This window comes from Morchella importuna, assembly GCF_003444635.1.
Source record: "Morchella importuna strain M04M26 chromosome Unknown Morimp01GS002, whole genome shotgun sequence".
Lineage (NCBI taxonomy): Eukaryota > Fungi > Ascomycota > Pezizomycetes > Pezizales > Morchellaceae > Morchella > Morchella importuna.
Window position 1 is genome coordinate 1,556,563 of NW_025763399.1, and position 21,643 is coordinate 1,578,205.

The 21,643-nt window shown below is 46.6% G+C and overlaps 3 protein-coding genes across 3 annotated transcripts; 2 read left to right on the plus strand and 1 right to left on the minus strand.

Moving 5' to 3' along the window:
- Positions 1 to 313: 313 nt before the first annotated feature.
- On the minus strand, positions 314 to 3,298 carry LAJ45_01272 (uncharacterized protein; the record flags this gene model as incomplete). The annotated part of the gene is made up of 2 exons (XM_046110867.1): positions 314 to 2,007; positions 2,164 to 3,298. 2 exons carry the CDS (start codon positions 3,296 to 3,298, stop codon positions 314 to 316), a joined length of 2,829 nt encoding a protein of 942 aa, XP_045976045.1.
- Positions 3,299 to 14,380: 11,082 nt separating this feature from the next.
- Positions 14,381 to 17,172, plus strand: LAJ45_01273 (uncharacterized protein; the record flags this gene model as incomplete). Its single annotated transcript, XM_046110868.1, has 6 exons — positions 14,381 to 14,497; positions 14,578 to 15,079; positions 15,134 to 15,629; positions 15,753 to 16,051; positions 16,120 to 16,571; positions 16,993 to 17,172. The coding sequence occupies 6 exons, from the start codon at positions 14,381 to 14,383 to the stop codon at positions 17,170 to 17,172; spliced, it is 2,046 nt and encodes a 681-aa protein (XP_045976046.1).
- Positions 17,173 to 18,256: 1,084 nt separating this feature from the next.
- Positions 18,257 to 18,850, plus strand: LAJ45_01274 (uncharacterized protein; the record flags this gene model as incomplete). The annotated part of the gene is made up of 1 exon (XM_046110869.1): positions 18,257 to 18,850. One exon carries the CDS (start codon positions 18,257 to 18,259, stop codon positions 18,848 to 18,850), a length of 594 nt encoding a protein of 197 aa, XP_045976047.1.
- Between the last annotated feature and the right edge of the window lie 2,793 nt (positions 18,851 to 21,643).

The window sequence follows — 21,643 nt, forward strand, 5'->3', positions numbered from 1 at the left end:
AGAAACCTGGACCCAATAAGAAAACCAAAGTGCCGATACCTAGATTTTTACCCCGACCAATGATGAAACAAAGGGGAAAAGATTGAATATATGCCAATAACCTCTCGCATTTTCTCTCATCGTTCCATTGATGCTGCGCTGCAGGTAAATTATCTGAAAGGGGGGAAAAAGAAAGAAAAAATCATAAAATCATAACCAAAAAGCCAAACCAAAAAGCAAAAGCCACCGATGTACTCCAAACCGTTATGAAACATTATAAACCGTAGAAAACCCCGCCATGCCGTTTTTATGTGCGTCTTTTTTTCTTCCCCTTTTATATCATCAAATACTCAGCATCCTCGTGACCCGTGACCTTCCTCCACCTCAAACCTCTCCCGCCCACACTCGGGCTGATATTCCCCATTCTCTTTGCTCCAGCAAACATTCCATTTCCCTGATGACCTCGGTCCTCCTCAATGATATCTTCTCTCCATATTTTCTCTAACACATCAAGACCAGAAACTTTGTTGAAGAAACCACATTCACGCTGCATCTCCACACATCGTTCCCTGATCATGTTTCTATGAGCATCTACGACACACTCTGTTCCAGTGATAAAAAGAGGCCAGAGGAGTCTGTGACCAAGCCTAGAGTTAGAGATGCAGTTGACATGATCAAGAACCTCTCTGACTGTATTTTGAAATATAGAGTGCGACGAAGGGAGATGTGGATAGGCAAGTCGATCGATATACAAAATGGCTGCGTAGCGGTAAACATTAGACGCATGCAGCCAATGATTAATCTCGACAGCTTCGTGTGCCTTAGATGACTTTCTTCTCGGACTTCCAGCCGATGGTGGTGGTGGTGGGGACATTGAGTAACTGGATGAAGTGGGTGAAGGAATCGGTACTTCCAAAGGCCTTGAGGGGCTGGCTTCTTTTGACGAGTGGCGTGAGGGTGTGGCTGCATAGATAGCTGTGGGTCTCCATTCGCAAAGATCTTTCTTTATAGCGTTCCAGGCCAACCAAAATTCATCTCTTCCATCATTCTCATCTCTGAAAGGCTCGGTGATCCCATCATCCTCTTCCATATTTCTGCCATGGCTGTCACTGGCAACCGTTGGCATCTGACTCAACATGTTGATTCTTCCCAGTCCAGCCAATCGCATAAACAACTCCCTGTCACAGCCTGTCAAACTTTCCAGGTCCCAGTCATCGTTTGATGAAAAGATCATGTCGAGGTATCCGCCTCTTAATTGCGCCTCTCTGTTGTTGATTGAAGCGCTCATGTTGTCAAGCCAAGTAAACACAGTTTCCATCCAGCCCCAGATTCCCGTCTCCTTTCCAACACATCTCATTCCCATCAGTTTTTTAACTCCCGCAAGATGTGTCTTAAACTGCCCGACACCTGTCTCACTGATGTGATAAAACAACAAGATCAATAGAGTGGCCATCGCCGAGTCTGACTTCGCAAGTTCAGGAATAGTAAGTTGTGCATTGAGAAGATGAATGGAGTTGTTCTTATGACTGAGTGCAGTGGCAGACTTCTCCTTTACCACTGGAGCAACGGCAGACAGTAAATGTAGTCCCTGATGAGAATCAGGAAATGATTGATGGCCTGGAGAGACAGGAGACGAAGGCGAATGAGAGTGCATGGGAGAAACGCTTTTCGGAGAATCTGTGCTGGTTCTTCTTTCGAGTGAGAGTGCGCCTTTCTTTTTTGAATCCAAATGACTGGTAGAAAGGGCATAAATTGCCTCCATAAGAGCTTCGTTCTTGAATGCCATTGGAAGTATTTGTTGTCTATATGGATTACCAGGACCGTCAAAGGCAACCATTGCGGCACAGACTGTTTTATCATAATATTCGATGAGGAAATGAAGTTTTGGAGAAATATTCGCCAACTCAGGAGGAGGAAATTGCACCGACATAGGGGAAATAGAAATTGAAAAAGACTGGTTGGTTGGAGTTGGGGAATTCGAAGTTTGGAATGAAGATGCGTTATAAGAAAATTCAGGGCCACGAGTAACTGAAGAACAAAACCCATCCGGTTAGTAACAATTATGGAGATTTGAAAGAGAGGGAGGGGTATGTAAAAATGGAGGGGGAAGTGTACACTTCGCTTGAGTTCAATAAAATAATAAAAAAGGAAAATCACAAGACACAAAAACGCTTTAGAACGTACCAAGCATATCATCATCGTACAACAAGTCTGACAGGTTACCTGTTCCCGCTTGTACATGTTGTTGATGAAGATTGCCCATCCCGCTGACTCCATTCCACGATCCGCTGTGATGGGGGTGTTGGTTATGATTTTGGTGTATATGATCACTATCCATCATTCGGGAAGATGTTTGCATGATTGGTGCAGTCATAGGGGCATAAGAAACGCCAGATGAAGTGACAGTCATTGAACTTGTGGGGTGGTAAGTAGAGCTTGAAACACCAGTGACCATGTCATACAAAGGAGCAGTTGTTGGTGCAGAAGACATGGGGTAGTGCTGCGAAGAGGGGAAACTAGGTTCATATTCGGACATGGGAGATAAAAGTAGCGATGGAGTTGTTTGGTGTGGAGGAAGTGATACATGCGAATATGGTGACTTGTGATAGTGCTGAATTGGTGCCTGGTACTGCTGCTGTTGGGGTGAAATATGCGAGTGATACTGCTGCTGAGGATTTGAAGAATATGGGGAGTACGAGGAAGGATTAGGCGATTTCCGTGCTTGGCTTAATCTCTGAGACGGGATGCTAGACTGGGAGATTGCGGACAGAGCTGGACTTGTCCCAGCAGTGCTGGCAGAAAGAGCAGAACTGGCTCTGGAGCTAGAACTTGATGGAACCTCCATATTGACGAAGTCGTAACTGGTGATAATGCTTAATTTGCCCACACCAGTATTACGCTGACTATCGTAATCATGTGGATTGCTCTCGGGGGCCTTGGACTTCTTTGGCTTTGCACCGCTTCCATTTGTGGATTTGTCCTCAGACTTCTTCTTGACAATCTTTTGAGTGTTCTTGCTGTCAACAGCAAGGTTCACAATAGGCAAATGCAGTCCTCGAAGCTTCCCACGACTGGCAACGCCAACTCCCCAAGTGAGTTGAGTTCTGTAACCTCTGCAATCATTCCCAACTTCGAGGCATGGACCGCAGTAAGGCCGACGGCGATCACATTTGATACCGTTTGCCCTGCAGGTGAAGCAATCCTCTGCAGCACCAGTGGCTGGAGCTCTGCGGCGGCGCTTTTTGGTGGGAGAAGTAGGGCTAGCGAGTGACGGGGGCATGGAGACAACTGTGGGTTGAGAAAGCATTGCAGTCGACATTTTGAAAAATGATTATTGTTGAAATAAGGAATAGTTCGAGGAAGTTATCTGTGGCTGATTCCTGTTTGGTGGGAGGTCTTTATATATATTTCCTTGTGGGGGCAAATGGCAAGGACGGTGGTAATCAAGAAATAAGAGAATCCTTGGCTTTTGGGAGGGTGGGGGACGTAATTGGCTGGAGGGGAGCAAATTACAGGCAGGATTTGAATATCGGATGGTTCAAGTGAAGGTATCAGCAGCCCATAGCTCGACTTGCACGTCTTTCTCAGCTTTTCTTTTTAGATGGATGAGGGGAAGTTTGATTGGTGTTTGAGATTGTTTGTGCAGTGGCGATTGAGTTATAGATGAGCGAGATTGATAGAGATGTATAGACAAAACGAATGGGATGGATGTGGAGCCTGATCAAATAGGGATAGAAGTGAAAATAAAAGAGCGGCAAGAGACGGGCAATAAGATCTATATGTAGATTTGGGAGGAAGATGAGGGGGAGGGGGAAGTAAAAGACAAAAGGGAGTAGCAGGAATAGCAGCAGGAGGAGGAAGATGAGGGTGTGGAGTGAGAACCACACTACTATGAGAAGTTACCAGGGAAAAGAAAGACGAGAAGAGAAACTAGGCCTGTCAGGCGCAAGGTGGAGGTAGTTAGACGGAAAGCTAGGTACTATGTAGGGTCCTAACCGTGCAGTGAGCGCAAGAGTTTCGCCGAAAGACGAGATCACAGTGGGACACACGGCGAGCACTAGGAGCATGTATTTTAGTCACAAGTGCTGTGGGTCCTGGTCATTTTTACCCCCGGATTTATTTGGACCCGCCGTGGACAAAGCGACAAGCATGCACCGGCGGCGACACAGGGACAGCTACAAAGATACATGCCCAGGCTGTCATATTGGTAGAGTAAAGTAATACCTAGACTTGCGGGACCAAGACATATTATTATGTCTCGAGTTGTCATGATGCAACTGAAGCGCCAGCTTAACCGGAGAGAAACAGCACAATCAGCGGAGAAAGGAACTTAACTGATGTTGTAACATACATTCGCTCATGGCCGGCGCCGTCCTTGCGAATCTTTGGACCACTGTTACATCCACATCTCAGATCGACTCGCCGAGGCCCTTCGACTTAGTCTGACCAGGGGTAAAATCGAGGAAAGGGTGAGGGAGTGAGCAGTGCTTGTCCAGTGCCACACAGGTACACAGTTCAGGCTACTGCTTGATTGCCTGCTGCTGCTGCCGCTGCCGCTGGTGAAATGGGGGATGGATATGATGGTGGGGACTGGGGTTAGAAGACAGATGAGACAAGCGGCGGCTGTTCCCTGCTGCTGCTCGTGATGTCCTTGGCATCATCATCCCCTGTCCAATCAATCATAAGAAAATTATCAACATCGCCAAGAGTAGAAATTCTCAAGAAAAACAGCCTCCCCAGTTATCCCCAAACACTTCTCGGTAGGGATGCGCGACCCTCTGGCCATGGAACGTTCCTGGTCCCTGCCGCTATGCTGCACAACTCTCCACACCTTCTACTCTAAACCCCCAGGGGAGGGGGGGGGGGGGAGTGTGTTAACTGGGGCCAAAAAAAAAAAAGCCGTTGTCAACGTCTTGTCTATCCGCATGCATACTGAGCACGACACCAGGCTGTCTCGGGAGTGGCTTCATGGTCCAGGGCACTGACGAATGGGAAAATCAGATGCATGAGACACCGAGGCTTCGAGGGCGGGGATCAACAGAATGTTCTGCAAGAGTTCCAGAGACGCTGCGGGGACAAGCTGTGGCTCCTCCAAAAGAGAGATCACAATTATATCGTGGTAAAAAGCAAATAAAAAACATTGCCACAATGCTACTTGCTGGATTGGATAAGAAAAATACAAGAAGCCCATGATCTACATCTACGCAATCAACGATCGATCAAGGCTTCCTGAACAGCACGCTGCAACTTACCATGATCCCCTTCACTGGGTCTCCAATCAATTAAAACGTTATTCTATCAACGATCAATGAGCTAAACGATGGTGTGCCAAAAATACACCTTATAAATATCGGTAATATTTTCAAGCTGATGCACTTGTATCTGTATGTATGTACCTGCAACCGAATAATGGCGCACGTGTACCATAACTCGAGGTGCGCGAGTGCGAGACCACGATAGACCCTTTCATTAAACACAGGACTAATACGTAAAACCCGATCATACCTGCGATTCAGGCTGTATTAATAGCTTAATGAACTTACAGATGAACCCCCGCCGTCTGCCGGAGCCCTTAGGACTCTCCTTTACCCCAGATCGAAATTCCAGATAATCAAAACACCGACATCTTTTCGGAGTCGACCCAATGCCGAACCAAGCCAGCAAGAAATGCAATGCACTACACTAACAGTGCAAACGAAGCATAAGCATATGCCCACTGCATTTGCTGTCATCATAGATTATATAGTTAGCCACACCAACATCATGATTGTCCGTTTCTCCTCACAAATTACTACATGGCCGAAGGCTTCTGCCCCCACACACAACATAAAAATGTCCGTGGCTGACCGATTTTTAACCCCCCCCCCCCCCCCCACTTCCACCGCTCGTGTCCCGGCCGGAGGAGGAGGGTCTTGACCCGGCACAGTGGGCTTGTCGGTCACAGCATCGGACATACTTTCAACTTCCCGCTTCCCCTTACACCCATCCATCCTTGAACGATTTTTTTTCTCGGCGCAGTCAATTGCACCCCGGCAGCGTCCCGGTTTTCTTAAACACCTAAACCAGGCCACACGATGATCATCAAGCCCCTGAGCCTGTATATGTATTTGACCTCAGCTCTTCACAACTGATCCTGCCGAAAGAAAAGCTTAGATCAGTATTCGCAATCATTGCCAAATCCAACTGTATCAGGCTAGATATACAACTAAACAAAGCACGAAAAATCCTTTCCATCTTCTCAATACTACGTATTGAAAACATCCCATATCTCACGTGCCGTCTGTGGGTACCAGTGCTACATTGTCAAACACCACAAACAACTAAACGTGCTGGCTAGCGGGGGTGACACGACCGTCAGTGGGGAATTTCGCAGGCTCTACCTGTCTCGGAGGAGATTCCGTTAATATGACTGGTCGAGGGGTAATCTAAGTCATATTGAACCTAGTATGAATTGGGAATTAAGGTTATTGATGCCCCGGGGCTGGAAATATATGTGGTATCGCAAGTCATAGCGTGGACTAAACAAGATCTTTAGTGGCACGACACTGAGGACTTACAGTTATCGAGTCAGTTATAGTATTTACTTGAGCATTTTGACTATATAACGCCAGTATTACATTTAGTACTTCTCTAATATTTAGACCGTCAATCTATCCTAGGTTGAAGCTCAAGTCATCAAATAAGAAGCGCAAGTCTAGATATGTACGCATTAATTCTACATCGGAAGACAAGGTTTCCGGGACTAATCTTCGAACCCAACTCCGAGCACAGAGACTGTCGCCGGTAACTACATAACACTTGGTGTTTTGATTGCAGTGGAAAGGCATGATCACGGCTATCCATGCTGTATTTCCCAGCGGGGTAGCCGTTGCAAAACGCTAATAACCCCAGCGAAGTTTTTCCGAGCTTTGGTAGAGCATGCATAGCATGGGTGTGGTTCTCAAAAACTAAAATCTCTAGATATCACAAAACGCCAACCAAAGCCAAGCGAACCCCGCAGACTGACTTGTTTTTCTCCCGCATCATAATCAATGATTCAATTCATTACCTAACACCATACGGAATCTCGGCGGGCGGTATCTGATGAGCTTCATCTGACCTACATACATATGTATGGTACATAGATTATCACCCGCAGCATGGAGCTTCTTCCAAACTTCCAGGAACATAATTCCCCTCCTTTATAACCCGACAGAACAGTCAAAACGATACTGTATAAGGCATAGAAACGATTACTGATATTTATCTATTAATTTGATACGATAATCTTTATAACGCAGCGTTTTTCACCGTTATCAGACGGCCTAGCTAGGTAGTTAGCTACTGACTTGACCTCCCAGATTTATTAAAACCCCATTCTTGTGTAGTATCAAGAAAGCCATCAGCCACATGGTCAATGATACCGGTCTTAATTTAGATATCTTTTGTCTGTGACTTTCAAATGTCAATGAAATAATGGCAATCAGCTCAGACAACATTTGCATAATCTGCCTCGAACTTATCAGTACATTATCCACTCGCACCAGCGTCTGCGGCACGTAATTGCTTCTTGAATTTTCCCTGACGGCGCTCTGTTAACCCTCGTTCCTTGCATACTCCGCCGAACTATCACACCAACTATATCTCATCAACTATATCTCATAAAGCACTTAGGGTTAACACCAGTTTGTGTTCCGGGAACCGTAGAGCGAGTTCGCACTTCGAGAGAACTAACGTGCAGGCGTTAGTGCTTATTTTCTTTTAGCAGACTTAAACTCTACTATTTCTTGGCAGCCCAGGAACCAATTGCTTCTAAGCTGGCCACGGAATCATTGCTTGAGCACGCTAGGTAACGATGAACTGAGGAATCTCAAGTACTAGTAGGGTCCTTGCAAATTTAAAAAAAAAAAAAAAAAAAAGGAGAATTAACATCTTTGTTCTTGGGATAGTCAGTGATAAAACAGGGACTACATACATAGTCACTCTGCTCTCTACTCTATGTGCATACATAACTGTATGGTCTAGAATACACCTCAGACGCACACGTGGAGGACTTTCTCCCTCAAAACATAGCAATAGAAGGAAGGGAAAGAAAAAGAAAGATTAAGTGTCCCGGTGTATACCGAGATCAGAGACTGATTGCTTCCCCTGGTTTTCAAAAGAAAAGAAAGGCGGGAAAACAAAATACAACCCCTAATTAATTAAAATATGTAGGTAGTCTGAGTGTATGGACGCTGTGCGGTTTTTGGAGGTATGTCATATCGAATTCCCGCGATAAGCTTTTTACCTTTACCATCCTTGAGTATGTAGTTACCTTGCGCACCTGCCTGAGCCCTGGACAGAGTCGTCAGTTAATACGGTATCGCGATATACATATATCGTGTCGGGCCCCTCCGATCAAACAGACCAGACGCCAATACCGACGATAACCACCCTCATTGGACACTGCACCGGTTATGCGACCCTCCCACGCTAATAGAAATATAAACGCTAGGGTGAGTGATCAAGATGAGATCAACTTTATGCATACCTCGCTGTGGCTGTGGTACGGGTGCGGCCATGTATGAATCGGTACTGCACCTCCGCTCTGCCCACCCAACTAATTGGTCAACCATCCAACCCGATTATTACTTCGGTTTTGAATTTTATTCGGTCGGTCGCAACCACCGGTTAAGGAACCGGTCCGTTTGACCATTTCCACCACCACCCTCCCCACGACGGTGCGGTGCGTAGCAACCACGACATAACTCAAGAGTAGGTTCGAGATCGATTGGGAACGAGCCTATCTACTCTACCTACATACATCCTCACACCGTAAATTCGGTTTACTCACATGCGCAGAATACTCCAGCTGCTGACATGTTGCCACCGGCACATTAGGGCATAATCAAGTTTAATGAAAGGTTCTACCCTACTCCAACCCACCGGAGGGGCAACGAATTTCAAGGACCGGAATTATATCCGCCCGTTTTTCCGGCGACAGGAGAGGCATGACAAAGAAAGATGAGTGAGAGTCCATGGCCTAAACTCCGTAGATATATCCAGCAACCCCATAGGTAAAGGGAGACTTGAGTCCAACCCCCTCATATTGTATTGCATGTTGTCGGCATTTAAGGTACTATACTCTACATACATAGTACCTATAGTTCGGATGAATGCGAAACCCGCCCAACCTCAAGATCCAAGCGAAATAGTGGATGGGATTATGATACGAGAGGCATGTAGGCATGTATGTATGGGGTACAGGAGGACAGAACGTCCGCGTGCCTCGTGAGTGAAAAGAAAGAAAGAAAAAAAAGAACGCAGACAGAGAAAATTACGCCGTCATGTTGGCATGTAGGTAAGAAATGATCTGTCTTCCTTTCTTCCCCTCCATTATAACGCGCTAGGTTCAAACATACACTTACAAGCGTTCTAAATTCTAATTCAGATTCACGATGCTCCCTCTCTCCTCCTTTGGAGCGCGTTTAATATCGGACGCGAGTTGGCAAGGTTTTCGGTGATTGATTTTCTCACACGTGAAATGCCTCGCTACCTAGCAAGCCAGCTAACTGGAACGGTATGTATATTATTATCTCTCTTTCTCTCGAAACTTTGCCCCATTGTGGCCATCAATCGAAACCCTAGAGGTGTGAGAAAAAACGGGGACATCTAACATGGGTCATGTTGGGAGCTCTGCTCTGTATCACCCAATCATCCACAGATCAACCAATGGCCCCAATATGCGCGCTGTTAATTCTTGGCTTATGGTGGGGGAGACATCATACATGTAGTGGATGATAGGTTCTATCCAGTCTGATCTTGGGACCAAACAAGCCTCCAACTATCCAGCCTCAAGGTGTGTAATTACGGCCCGAAAATCGTCATTTGCGCAATAAAAAAGCAAGTAAAGACCTATCCTGAATTACCATTGCCATCACCTCTACCTGAGAAGGAGAAACATCTGCCATCAGCATCACCATCAGCAGCAATTTCACAGGGGCGAATTAGTTAACCACGAGCTCGTTTCGTTTCGTTTCGTTTCCTTCACTAAATAACTGCCTGATTTAAGATTACCTTTCATGAGTGGGAAAAATAAAATTCAAATTCAAATATCAACGAAAGAATTCCGAATAAGAAACCTAACCAGCCCATCCACCGTGGGGGCCATTCTCTAAATCCTTCCACCTATCTAACTATACATCATCCAACTATAATAACAGCTAGAACTAACATACGGTGTTAATTTATTTCCCTCCCCCCTAAAGTGGGTACGGTAGATACAGAGGTAAAGTACCTAGGTAATTACAGCAGGGCGGTGGTCCGCCTCATGCACGCCCGCGTTTCTGGCAACTGTGATCCACACCGTCGGGAATCAGACGTCAGTTCTGTGACCTGGTGGGGGAGGGGAAGCTAGGGGTGGTTGGCAGCAGTAGCAAGAACAACAACATGCATGCATACGCCGCTATGGCCGCCTCCCGTCACGCCGAGATTTTTCCCTTAATTCATGTCCTGCCTGTGTCTGAGTGAACCATGGTAGATAGAATAAAATATTAATCAGGAGCTTTTTTGGCTTCTTAATTCAAATCTTGGTTGCGGCAGTTCCGTCATATACCTAGGTAGAGCAGCGGCGCCCCCTGAGTTGAAACTGAGCGTGTCTCCAGAGTGGCTTTGTAACTGATTCCTACACATTACCGCTACCTTTCTTTCTCCACATCTCCATTCAACTACCGCTACCGCTGCCTGCTTGCTTGTATACCCAGCATAGCCCCACGACCAAGGAGGTGGAAATCTCAATCTCCTCCGCGAAACAGCTATACACGAAACCCGCTAGCGATATAAGCTCTTCAGATAATTTAGTTAATTGGACCGAGAAGAAACAACCTCAAGCTAGCTAGAAGATAGCTACCACAAAGATTCCACCATCCGGAGGATACATGTACTTGAAATTATGAGAAGCCGGAAGTTGCTGGGACTGATCCATTATTGGCCACCTGATAGTATGGAATCTAAAATCCCCACACTTCCTTGGCCTTGTTATAGTATGCAGGGGCAACTGTAGTTCTATTCTAGTGGTCCTTATGAAAAATAATGCCTATTGTCCCAAACTAGAGTTGCACTAGTCACTCAGGGGCCATTAAACCTGATAGCCTATATGGATAAACTGTGTCATATACATATCCTCACAGGTGCTAGTCGAATTTTAGATAACTAGGAAAATTCATGTCATTCATTCACTGTGATTGCCTCCCATTCACTCTCAGCTCCAACAAGTATGTATGGTGGTATGAAGATCGAATATCACCTCCAAACTCGTTTTGATATACATGTCTGTCAGTGGCTATATCAATGCAGGGCCAACTGAAGCCTCTGAGGAATACGTGATTGAAATATTCGAATGTATAAGCAAACAAAAGAAATGGATAGTAGATGGAGCAGTAACGTTTGAGGTTAAACTTATATACTCACATGTATCCTAATTCCTCAAGACTTGTCATTTGTTTCGAAATATAAATTATGAGGCAAGCGAGCTTTGAATAAATTTAAGAACGCAAGAATATTCTTAGGCGGTGTGAGCAAGGTTCACGATCCACCTTCTTTCAACAAGAGGCAGTATATCAACTAGCGGCATGATGAGGTACAGAAAAGAAACGGCATTCTATAAGCATCACCATGCATAATGAGGTTATTCTATTCGTCATTCCCGCAAAATAATCTGCAAAATGATCAGTCGGAGTACATTATTAGGCCAATGACCTCAATTCGTTCTCCATACATTCCGAGTATTCCATACATACGTACATGTACATAATAACCACATATCCTCACATCCTCTCCGATGTTCTTCGTTCCCTCTACACATTTCGTCCCTGCAGTAAAAATTAGCTATTTCCAGTAATAACATACGAGAGGGTAACTTATCAAAAAAAAATGTACGAGTCGCCCCCGTAGGAACGACCCGGCCCAACTCTAACCAGCATCAACCTCAACATACCACCACTTCTACCTCCAGCCCTTCAATCTCACTCAACTCCACACCAGCCCCATCCAGAGAATAACCGAAAGGCAAAACGGACCAGTATGAACTGTCACATCGGGCGCGGGGGTCCAAGTGCCGCATGCCTCCCTGTCAAACTGAGAATAAAGACCGAGGAAATTAGAGTAGTGTGGAGAGAAGGACTGTTAGTTTTCGATGTGTAACATCGCTCGCTCTCCTCTGTTTAGTATGATCCAATCACCTTATCACCTGAGGTGGTAAAATCTCGGCCACTCTCATCAACGCTCTCGACGCTTGAATCTCGCAAGACGCCCATTCTCCTCTCGAATGCAGTCTGCATCCCTCTGACCCGAAGGAGAGGGAACCTTACCCCCGGCCGGATGGCAAGGGTCTCGTTCTCCGTGGTTGTTTGCTCAGCTCCCTTTGCTCCGTTTGTAGGTGGCAGAACTGTCTATACTGTTTTTTTTACTTTCTATTAATCCCCGTTTCCGAGGACTAATGCACGGGAAAAAGCAACAAAAAAAAAGCCGCGTAGTTTATCTCTGAGAGATAGTTTTAAATCAATGTGTGTCTTTCCTCCAAGGAGCTCCCCCAAGATACGTCCTCAGACTTATCTCAAAGTAATTCCAAGGAGGGGACATTCTCACAGTTGGCTGATCTTATCTCAAAATGAGAACTGGTCCTGATTTTAAACCAGTCCAGGTGGAGGGGACGAATGAGGTCATGTTCTAATGACCACTACACTGGAGCTTGATGATGCTGGCTGGTGATGATAGGTACCCATCATCGCCGTGATGATATGTAGTTACCCATCATCGCCAACGTACGCTGAAAGGATTGTGATCATGAGGTTTGGTATGCCTGCGGTCCCCATCAGGAGCCTAGCAACCCACGCTGATAATGACTATTGGGAGGGCTTCCGTATGTAAACCTGAAAGGTTCGCTGTACACCGCGTAGAGCTACATCTGCGTATGCATTGCCGGCAATTTGCCTTTCAGGTGAGTATGAAGCCACATCCCAATGTCCGTTTGTAAAGCATGGGTTGGCTTGCTAGGGAGGCCGACCCTCATGCACAATCCTAACGGTGCGTAACAAGCCTGGGGGGGGACGGCGTCAACGCACTACCAAACATCACCAAACTCCAATGACGTTCGTCACCGCGAAAATAACTCCGCAACCGACAGATTGTGGGGAAAAAGATCGCCCAACAAAGAGCGAATTACGGTAAAATTTACCTCCACAAGACGCATCCCCGAAGGAACGCCTAGAGCCGGTCTAGCAGAGCTCGACGAACCGCGAAACAATCTGTAACCCGCCTGGAAGAGCCCTATTCGACCCGACTGTGACACAAGTGATTGGGTAGTTAGGGTTAAGTTCCCGGTATGGGCGACGAGAACATCTCCCTATACGCACAACCCTAGCCTATTCTTTTTCCATTGACGACGACGGTCGGAAAGTGGTAGGTGGGTCTGCAGGAGCCATAACTTCTCTCAAGGACAACTTCCCCGCGCTGATACCGGGAGACTATGTGGTCGTTTGACTGCTAGAGATTTGTGTTTTGTCTCAAGGAGACGAGCAAAGGGAGCTAAAGCCAACGGACCAACGGAACTAAGGCACAGAGCAGCAAGACAAGTGGTATATGGGCAAAACGAAGGGGGAGAGATGATGAGAAGGATAGAAATAGTACCAGGCGATCTGACAAAAGGTACCAGTGACGAAAGGTTGGAGCAAATCGATGGTTGGGGGCAATCCAGTTATTGTGAGTTGGGTGAGGAAAGAAGGAAGAAGTCTGTGAGACGCGACGTTAAAGAAGTGGAGGCAAACGCGTGCCCCACGTCGTCTTGGCACTCTCAACCCACCCTAAATTTTCACCTTGTGGCTGGCATTTGCATTGTATGGTACGCCCAATCTTATATAACCTGGACAGTGAAAACAGGGTGCTCTGCAGAGTATTACGCTGTGAATTCTCCCACTGGCATTCTTTTTAACTCTATCCTGTCGATTTATATGGCGACTAATATATCGTTATGCCATACTCGGGCGTTCATTAAATGGTCGATATCGTTGCAACCAAATCCCTACTAAGAATTCCGACCATTTAATGAACGCATGGGTATATCTACATAAAAATGATTTACAGCTAAGCAATTCGTGGCTGATAACTACACCCTGTGTTATGTTGCAACCTGACCCCTGCCCAACTCAAAATCATGGGATCGATTTACGCAGATGCGGGGACGTGCACAAGCCACTCTCGCACCCCGCCATCATTTTGTTGCATCGCGAACTGAAATTTATTTTTGGCCGGATAGGTTCTATGCAACTATCCTACAATACTCCACCACTCGCGGTTGCAGCTCACGGTGCTACCTCTCCATCCACGGACACCAACGTACCTCACAATCCTCTATTGTTGATTTTTTCTATTTCCAAGAGATCACCCGATGGATGCCCACCAGCCTGCTGAGCCCAACGTACCCGTATGGTACATTGGTCACCATCTTCCCACCCCAAATGTTGGAATAAATATCGGCACACTCGAGGAAGAAATCAGCAATGGCGTAAATCTCCCCCCAAAAGAAAAAAATAATAATTCTTCACTTGCGCTGGCAGATCTCTAATTACTATGTAAGCATATTAGTATGATATGATAACAACCTACATAACAAATGCCAACTTCCGCGCCCGTATTGAGCAAGCCACGTCCGGCGCTCATGCAGACAATAAAGCCCACCTTTACATCCCCTCTCTCGACGCTGAGGAAGTCAATATTCACCCCGGCGAACACATCCCCCAGGTGATTGCCTTTACGTCCTCATGGATTGACTTGGACTCTGAAGATCCTTTGTTCGCCCATGTTTCTCGACAAGTTCTAGCGCACGAGTTAGAATATGCTGCGTTTTGCGGCGTAAGCACAGTAGTCATTGAGGGGCCAAAAAGGAAGACAAATGTTGCGCAATATGCGCAGATCATACACACGACATTGTTGAAGGGATCATATACACAGATTCATGTTCACCTCCCTATGACAGAGGAGGAAGGAGTTGCGACGAATAATGGGGAAATATATGACGAATTTTCTATGTGGGATGTATGGAACACGATTCGAACAGTGTGCAAATACAATGCAAGACTGTCTCTTGGTACTTATCCCACTCCCCCGAATTATGCTGCCAGTCATTAACCTCAAGCTTCAGCACTCCGCATTCCTGCTGTACTACCCTCCCGTCATCTTGTGAATCGTTGGTTCGCCGAACCTATCCGCACTCTCCTTATCCCCTCATCCACATTCTGCCCCAACCCCAAAGGCTATCCCACTTTCTCAACTGCACATCAAGGCCTGCTTACCCGTTACATGAAGCTTCGCCCTGTACCGTACATCCTCATCTCCGACACACATGTTGAGCCTACACCTGTAGTTGCTGCTGGCTCTGGATCCCGCTCAAAGCCAAGATACGAACCCCTCGGGTACTTGGTATATCTTCGTCATCTCCAGAAGAACCAGCCTCCGCAATCAACTGTTGAAAGGTTCGGGGCAGGATACCAGGACTACCTTCAGGCGCCACTCCAACCACTAGCCGATAATCTCGAGAGTATTACCTATGAGGTGTTTGAGAAAGACCCCGTTAAGTACGACCAGTACGAGAAAGCGATCAAGGCGGCATTGGATGTGAGAGATCCCAACGAGACAATGTAGGTTTCCCCAACTCATTTTTTCCGGACCTTTCGATCATTTCCCTTTAGCCCTATTTTGGTTTATCCCATGCTCAGGATCTGCTGAGATAATCTCCCTGGTTACGCTAATTCGACTGACAGTATCGTCGCCGTCACTGGAGCCGGCCGAGGACCCCTCGTTTCCCGAGCCCTTCGAGCTTCAAAATCGGCTAACCGCAGCATTAAGCTGATTGCAGTTGAAAAGAACCCTAATGCCTACGTGCATCTCCTGCGGCACAACCGCGATACATGGGCTGGACAGGTCACTGTGGTGAAGAGTGATATGCGCAGCTGGAACCCTCCATTCAAGGTGGATATCATCGTCAGCGAGCTTTTAGGGAGCTTCGGTGACAATGAGCTTAGTCCAGAGTGTTTAGATGGTGTGCAGAGGGTATTGAATCGTATGTTTATTTTTTGAATCCACGTAACGAGTGGGGAGGTTCACTGATGATACTACCAATCTCACTAGCTAATGGCGGTATCTCCATTCCCGCATCATACTCGGCACACTACACGCCTATCATGGCTCCTAAGATTCACGCCGACATCCTCTCACGGCGATCTGACCCGGATGCCCCAGAAACTCCATACGTAGTGATGCTACAAGCCATTGAATCACTCGCTGAAAATGAGTACATCCACCGGGCCTGGGATTTCCATCATCCGCTTCCCGCCAACACCATGTCCGAGGCGGCCGCACTAGGTGGTGGCTTTATCGGGCTCGGCGACGGTGGCAATGACCACAACATAAGGAAGTCAAAGGCCACCTTCAAGATTCCCCGAAGGGGAGTGGTGCATGGGTTGGCTGGATACTTCGAGAGTGTCCTGTTTGGGGACGTAGAGTTGAGCACCAGGCCGGATACGATCGATGCGAAGAGTAAGGATATGATTAGTTGGTTCCCGATATTCTTTCCGTTGAAGGTACGTAATGGGAATTCAGATTTTTTTTTTTCTCCCCTTCGTTTCCTCTCTCTATCTACCTTTTTTCATTCTTCCCTGCAAATCCCAGATGGTGCAGATATATATATTTATAGAACCACCCACTACCACCCTCCCCCTGGTCGGTATGGCACTGATGTGGTGTGCGCGCACTGCACTGCACTGGCTGGGATCCTTGTTTTCTTGATTACTCTCCACAAAAATGAGGGGAAGCGAGCGATAGAGTAGATACACATGCATGCATTCTGATCTATTGTTTATCGAACTCGCTTCTTGCATACTCTAGGGTGAGAGGGGAGTGTTAGTAGGGAGTAGTAGCAGGGAGTGGAGGGCTGTCCGGTGTATCACACCGCATGTAGCCGAATCACTGGATGGGATGAACTCATCACTAACAAACCCGCAGACACCGGTGCAGCTTCCTGACGATTCCGAGGTCGACGTGACGATCTGGCGAGAGACTAGTGAGCGAAAGGTTTGGTATGAGTGGAGCGTGGAGGCTTTCACCAAGGGGAGTCGGGGGCAGAGGTTCAGGGTTGGGGTCACAGAATTGCACTCTAGCAAGAAGAATGGATGCTTGATGTGAGCTTGGTCTAATGCCGGAAAAGCGGGCGAAGGTGCGGGAAAGAGTCTAAAAAACCCATACCACTCAGCGCAATTTTGTTCATATCCTTCTATGGATTCATTTGGGAAAACCTGTCCTTTTTTTGGAAACTAATTCTTTTTCTCTATACTTTTTGCACAGACTGGTGATCACAAAAATAAAAAATAAAGTGAAGAGAAACAAAAATAAGCGGTAAGATATGTAAATAAATGATTTGAGTATCGTAAGGTAAGCAATTGTAGGCTCTGCTTACCAAATTGACAACAATTGAAATTCTCATCGGAGTCAGCCGATGCTCTCTTTCACTTCTCTGTCTCCTTTAGTCTTCATTACCTCTTCACACAGACGTTCTTCAAGGATCAACTTTCCCACCCCCCGGCATATAAGACTGTAGAGTAAATGATTAGTCTTACAACGGACGGCTTCATTCTCCGGCTTATTAGGTGAGAAAAATTCTCCGGGCAAGGGCTTATCGGCTGTTTATCGTTGTTGCGCGCGCCGGGATCGGAAAATATCGACATATGAGACAAGCCAAGTGCAATTTTTTTCTTTTCCCCTTTGTCAACGGTAAACCGGGTGGTAAAGATTTTAATCTACATACATACTTACAGTCGCAACTCGATATGCCGGATTGCCAAGATTCGAAGGATTTCATACGGGATAGCAAAAAATCCGGGATAGCAAATTGATTTTGCAGTAAAAAAAACCAAAACCCCAGAGGATTTCGTACGGGATAGCAAGGGACCCGGCGTATTGAGATCCGGCATATCGAGTTGTGACTGTCCTTTACTTCACCTAGGCACATATAGATAACTCTGCGGTCAGGTCTGCTGCTTCTTGCTGCTGTTCGTTCTCGAAGTAAATAAGGAAACTAAAGTTTTGAATCGGTCCAAGGCCCACATCCCTGCTTTAAGCCTCGAACGAACCCTACAGTACTCCTCAAACTACCCCTACCCTACATACCCTACACTCTCTTAGCAACCGACCAATCTTGTCCCATTCCCTCACCGCACCACCCACCACCCGGACCCAGGTCACAGCCCAATCGCCGCACCTCCGCCCCGCCATGACCTCGAACCCCACCACCGCCCTACAGCTACGCCACCTTTGGGCCGCTTCGCACCTCCTCGCCACTACCTCCCCCTCGGTATCGGCACACCTCGCAACCCGTTTACTGCACATCTCGTCCGAAAAGGGGATCAACCTGCCAGACAGTGTCGAGCGAAGCGTCTGTAATGCCTGCGGCACGGTGGCGGTTTGGGGTATCAATTCCCATGTGAGCAAACAGAGGAAAGGGAAGGACAAGGCGATGATGGTGTTTGAATGCCAGATGTGTGGCAGGAGTCGCGCGTCTGCTGTTCCCCTGGCAAAGAGAAGGAGGGGCAGCAGGGCCAGGAAGTCAAAGCTTAAGGCTGCAGTCACAATTGCAGCTCCTCCTCCTCCTACAAAAGCCGATGCGAAAGCTGAGGTTGGCGTGGTCCAATCATCGGGGAAGGCTGCTGGGGCCCAATCGTTGGCAAACGCCAACAGTCGTAAACGGGCAAAGTCACGGAAGGGGAATAGTCTCTCGGAGATATTGAAGGCGAAGAAGCAACAACAGCAGGCTAGTAGTGGAGGAGGCTTTGGATTGGATCTTATGGATTTGATGAAGACGGGGTAGTTAAAGTAGATAGATAGAAATGTTTGGTGATATCATTTTTACCGTCTGATTTTTCTTTTTATGGTGATGTTTCGCGAGGCCTTTTTTTTCCTTGTACCTGTGTCTGTGTGCCTGGCTGTTACTAGTTATGTCTCATATTTCGTGATGTCTGTCTGCCTAACTAGCTCCATATAGATTTGATGTGCAGCGCAGTCCCTAGAGTAGGGTAGAATCGATATATCACTCGCACCTTTAATCTAAATATATAGAGTACGAGAAAAGGGCCCAGATCTGGATCTCCATGGCAATATGGCACGGCGAATCCGGTCAACGGGAACGGATTTGATGAAACTCCACCGTGCACGGGTTTTGTAATGATAGATAACAGATACCTCAGCAGTCATCAGCTAGGATGGGTTCCTCAATCTAGTATATCTTCCTTTGTTTGAGGTTGTCTAAAGGTTGAGATATGATATTGGATGAACTGGCGGTATACGAAACGTTAACGTCTTGGAGAATTGACTGGAGACCAAGAAGTCGGTCAGCATTTGGAAGGTTTTGGCGGTTTCTGGTGCATGTGAATTAATAATAGTGATATAGAGAGTCTGGTCACGGCATCTGGTCACGGCAAGACACTCTAGGCCATAATAAATTAAGGAGAACAGATAGTATTAATGGTACCGTTCTTATAACAGTCATTATGTGGTCTCAATTACGGTTATAACCTTCATTGGTAAACTTAATCTGAGAGTAGGAACGGGCCACCTTTATCAAAGAATCACACATGCGTTTCTGGAGACGGGTTCTGTTTGATATATACGTAAGTAATCAAGCAATACCCTGGGTCGTCCACTCGTATCTTCAGGTTTTTCAATATCGTTATTACCAGGTATCCATACACCGAATGGTGAAGTACTGAATTATCAAACACTCTAGATCTATCGTGTAGAGTAGGTATATCGTGCCACCGGGAACAAACTGTCAAATCCCATCACTGTAGCTAATTGCTCTGCATGACCCTATCTAAGTAGCCGCATGTATGTATGTAGAGTACCTACATGTCTACTTATCTATACTCTACTGAGTCTACTCTACACTTAGAGCGCTCGCCCGAAATCCGATGAAACCCCGGTTCGGCATTCGGCCCACCAGCTCCAATTCTCCGAAGTCCGACCGAGCAACCGCCGACTGACGACAACTATAACTAGCTCTCCCCCTTCAATTACGGACTTCGCGGCCCTAGCAAGAAATATAAATGCACGTTTGTCACACAACGGGCCCTGCAGTGGAGAATAGAAAGAAGCCTTCAAGGCAGAATACGCACATGTACCGTACCTAGGCATGCTCATCTCGTAACAAAACACTAGGGTCCCTTGCTGAGGTTATTTACACATGATAGAAAACTACCTACACCAAGGCCTAGGTACAATAGAGTACATGACGGAGATCACTCATGAGGAAGAAGAAAAAGAAAAACGATGATGATGCGGTGTTTAGCTGCATGATGATGACCGGAGGATCAAATAAGTGCTTATTTAATGCGTATGATTATCATGCGTTTCCTTCCCTTTTTTTTTCTTCTTTTCTTTCACTTTCATGTGTGGTGCGGTTATCGTCGCTATTAATTATCGCAGGCTGGTGTTAATTGTAGCACTGCATTCGAATCTCACTCACGCTATCTACTACCACGTTAGCTTTCTGCGGGGAAAGGAAAAGTAAAGCAAAAAAAAAAAAGAAGATTCGAAAGGAAACAAGCAAACAAGTTTTCCAGAACCCACGATCATTCTCCTGCAGTGTGGTCTGGCCTTGATCCGATATGTGCGGTTCTACATCTCCCCCCCCTCCCTGTTCGCTGCGGTGCGACGCATCGTCTATATCTGTAGCTGGCTAGTGGGCTACAAGAGCTTAATATTCGATACCTAATGGTAGAGTAATAACAATTACTTCGCTGCATCAAGTCATATTTTCCCGCAACCCTTCTTAAATTCTCCCCCTCCCTTAATTCCCATCGTCCGGTCAGCAAGCAAGCAACGCACACACCTCACCTACGGGTATCCGAGACATAACTAAGTTGTTCCTTGCAGCTACTAGCTACATCCACATTTCAAAAGTACAAGTACGCACACATCGCAAACCATTTCTTGCTCTCTCTCCGCGTTGCCATGCCGGGGGAATATCGCACGGGGGGGTAGTCGGGATTACCGCCCGCGACTCTTCTTTTATTCTACATACACAAAAAAGAAAAAAGGAAATCTGTGACCTGGAGCGAATTATGCGGCCGGATCCGGCTTGAAGAAAAATAAGTTTTCTTGGACAAACGCGGGGCAAGATCGTGGATCTCTGGGGAAGTGCTCCTAGCTAAGCTACATAAGGGGGGGGGGGGGGTAAACAATCAGGGGTTGTCATGATCAGTAGCCGCGGTTTGGGTAAACATGCCTCCCTCCCTCCCTCCCTCCCTCCCCCGCGTTATGTATGTGTCCACTCTGGGACATAGAGCACTCGATCGCTATGTATCCAGCAGCCAGCTAGAACAACAATCATAAAAGCTAGCTATGTTTTTAATTAGCCAATTGTGAATTTCCATGCCAGGCGCTCTACTCACCGCCAGGTACACTGCTCAGCGAGTAAAATACAGCTGAAAGTTTATCTACTCGAAACCAGGGCAGTGCGGTTTTGTAGCCGGCACTAGGTTTCCGGCTGGTCGTGGTGATGCAGCGACCAATCAGATTGCAATAGTGGTTTGCCATTGAAGAGTCCTAGGTGTACATAGATCGGTGTTTATTTTAAGCTTAACATATTTTTGACGTCATTTCA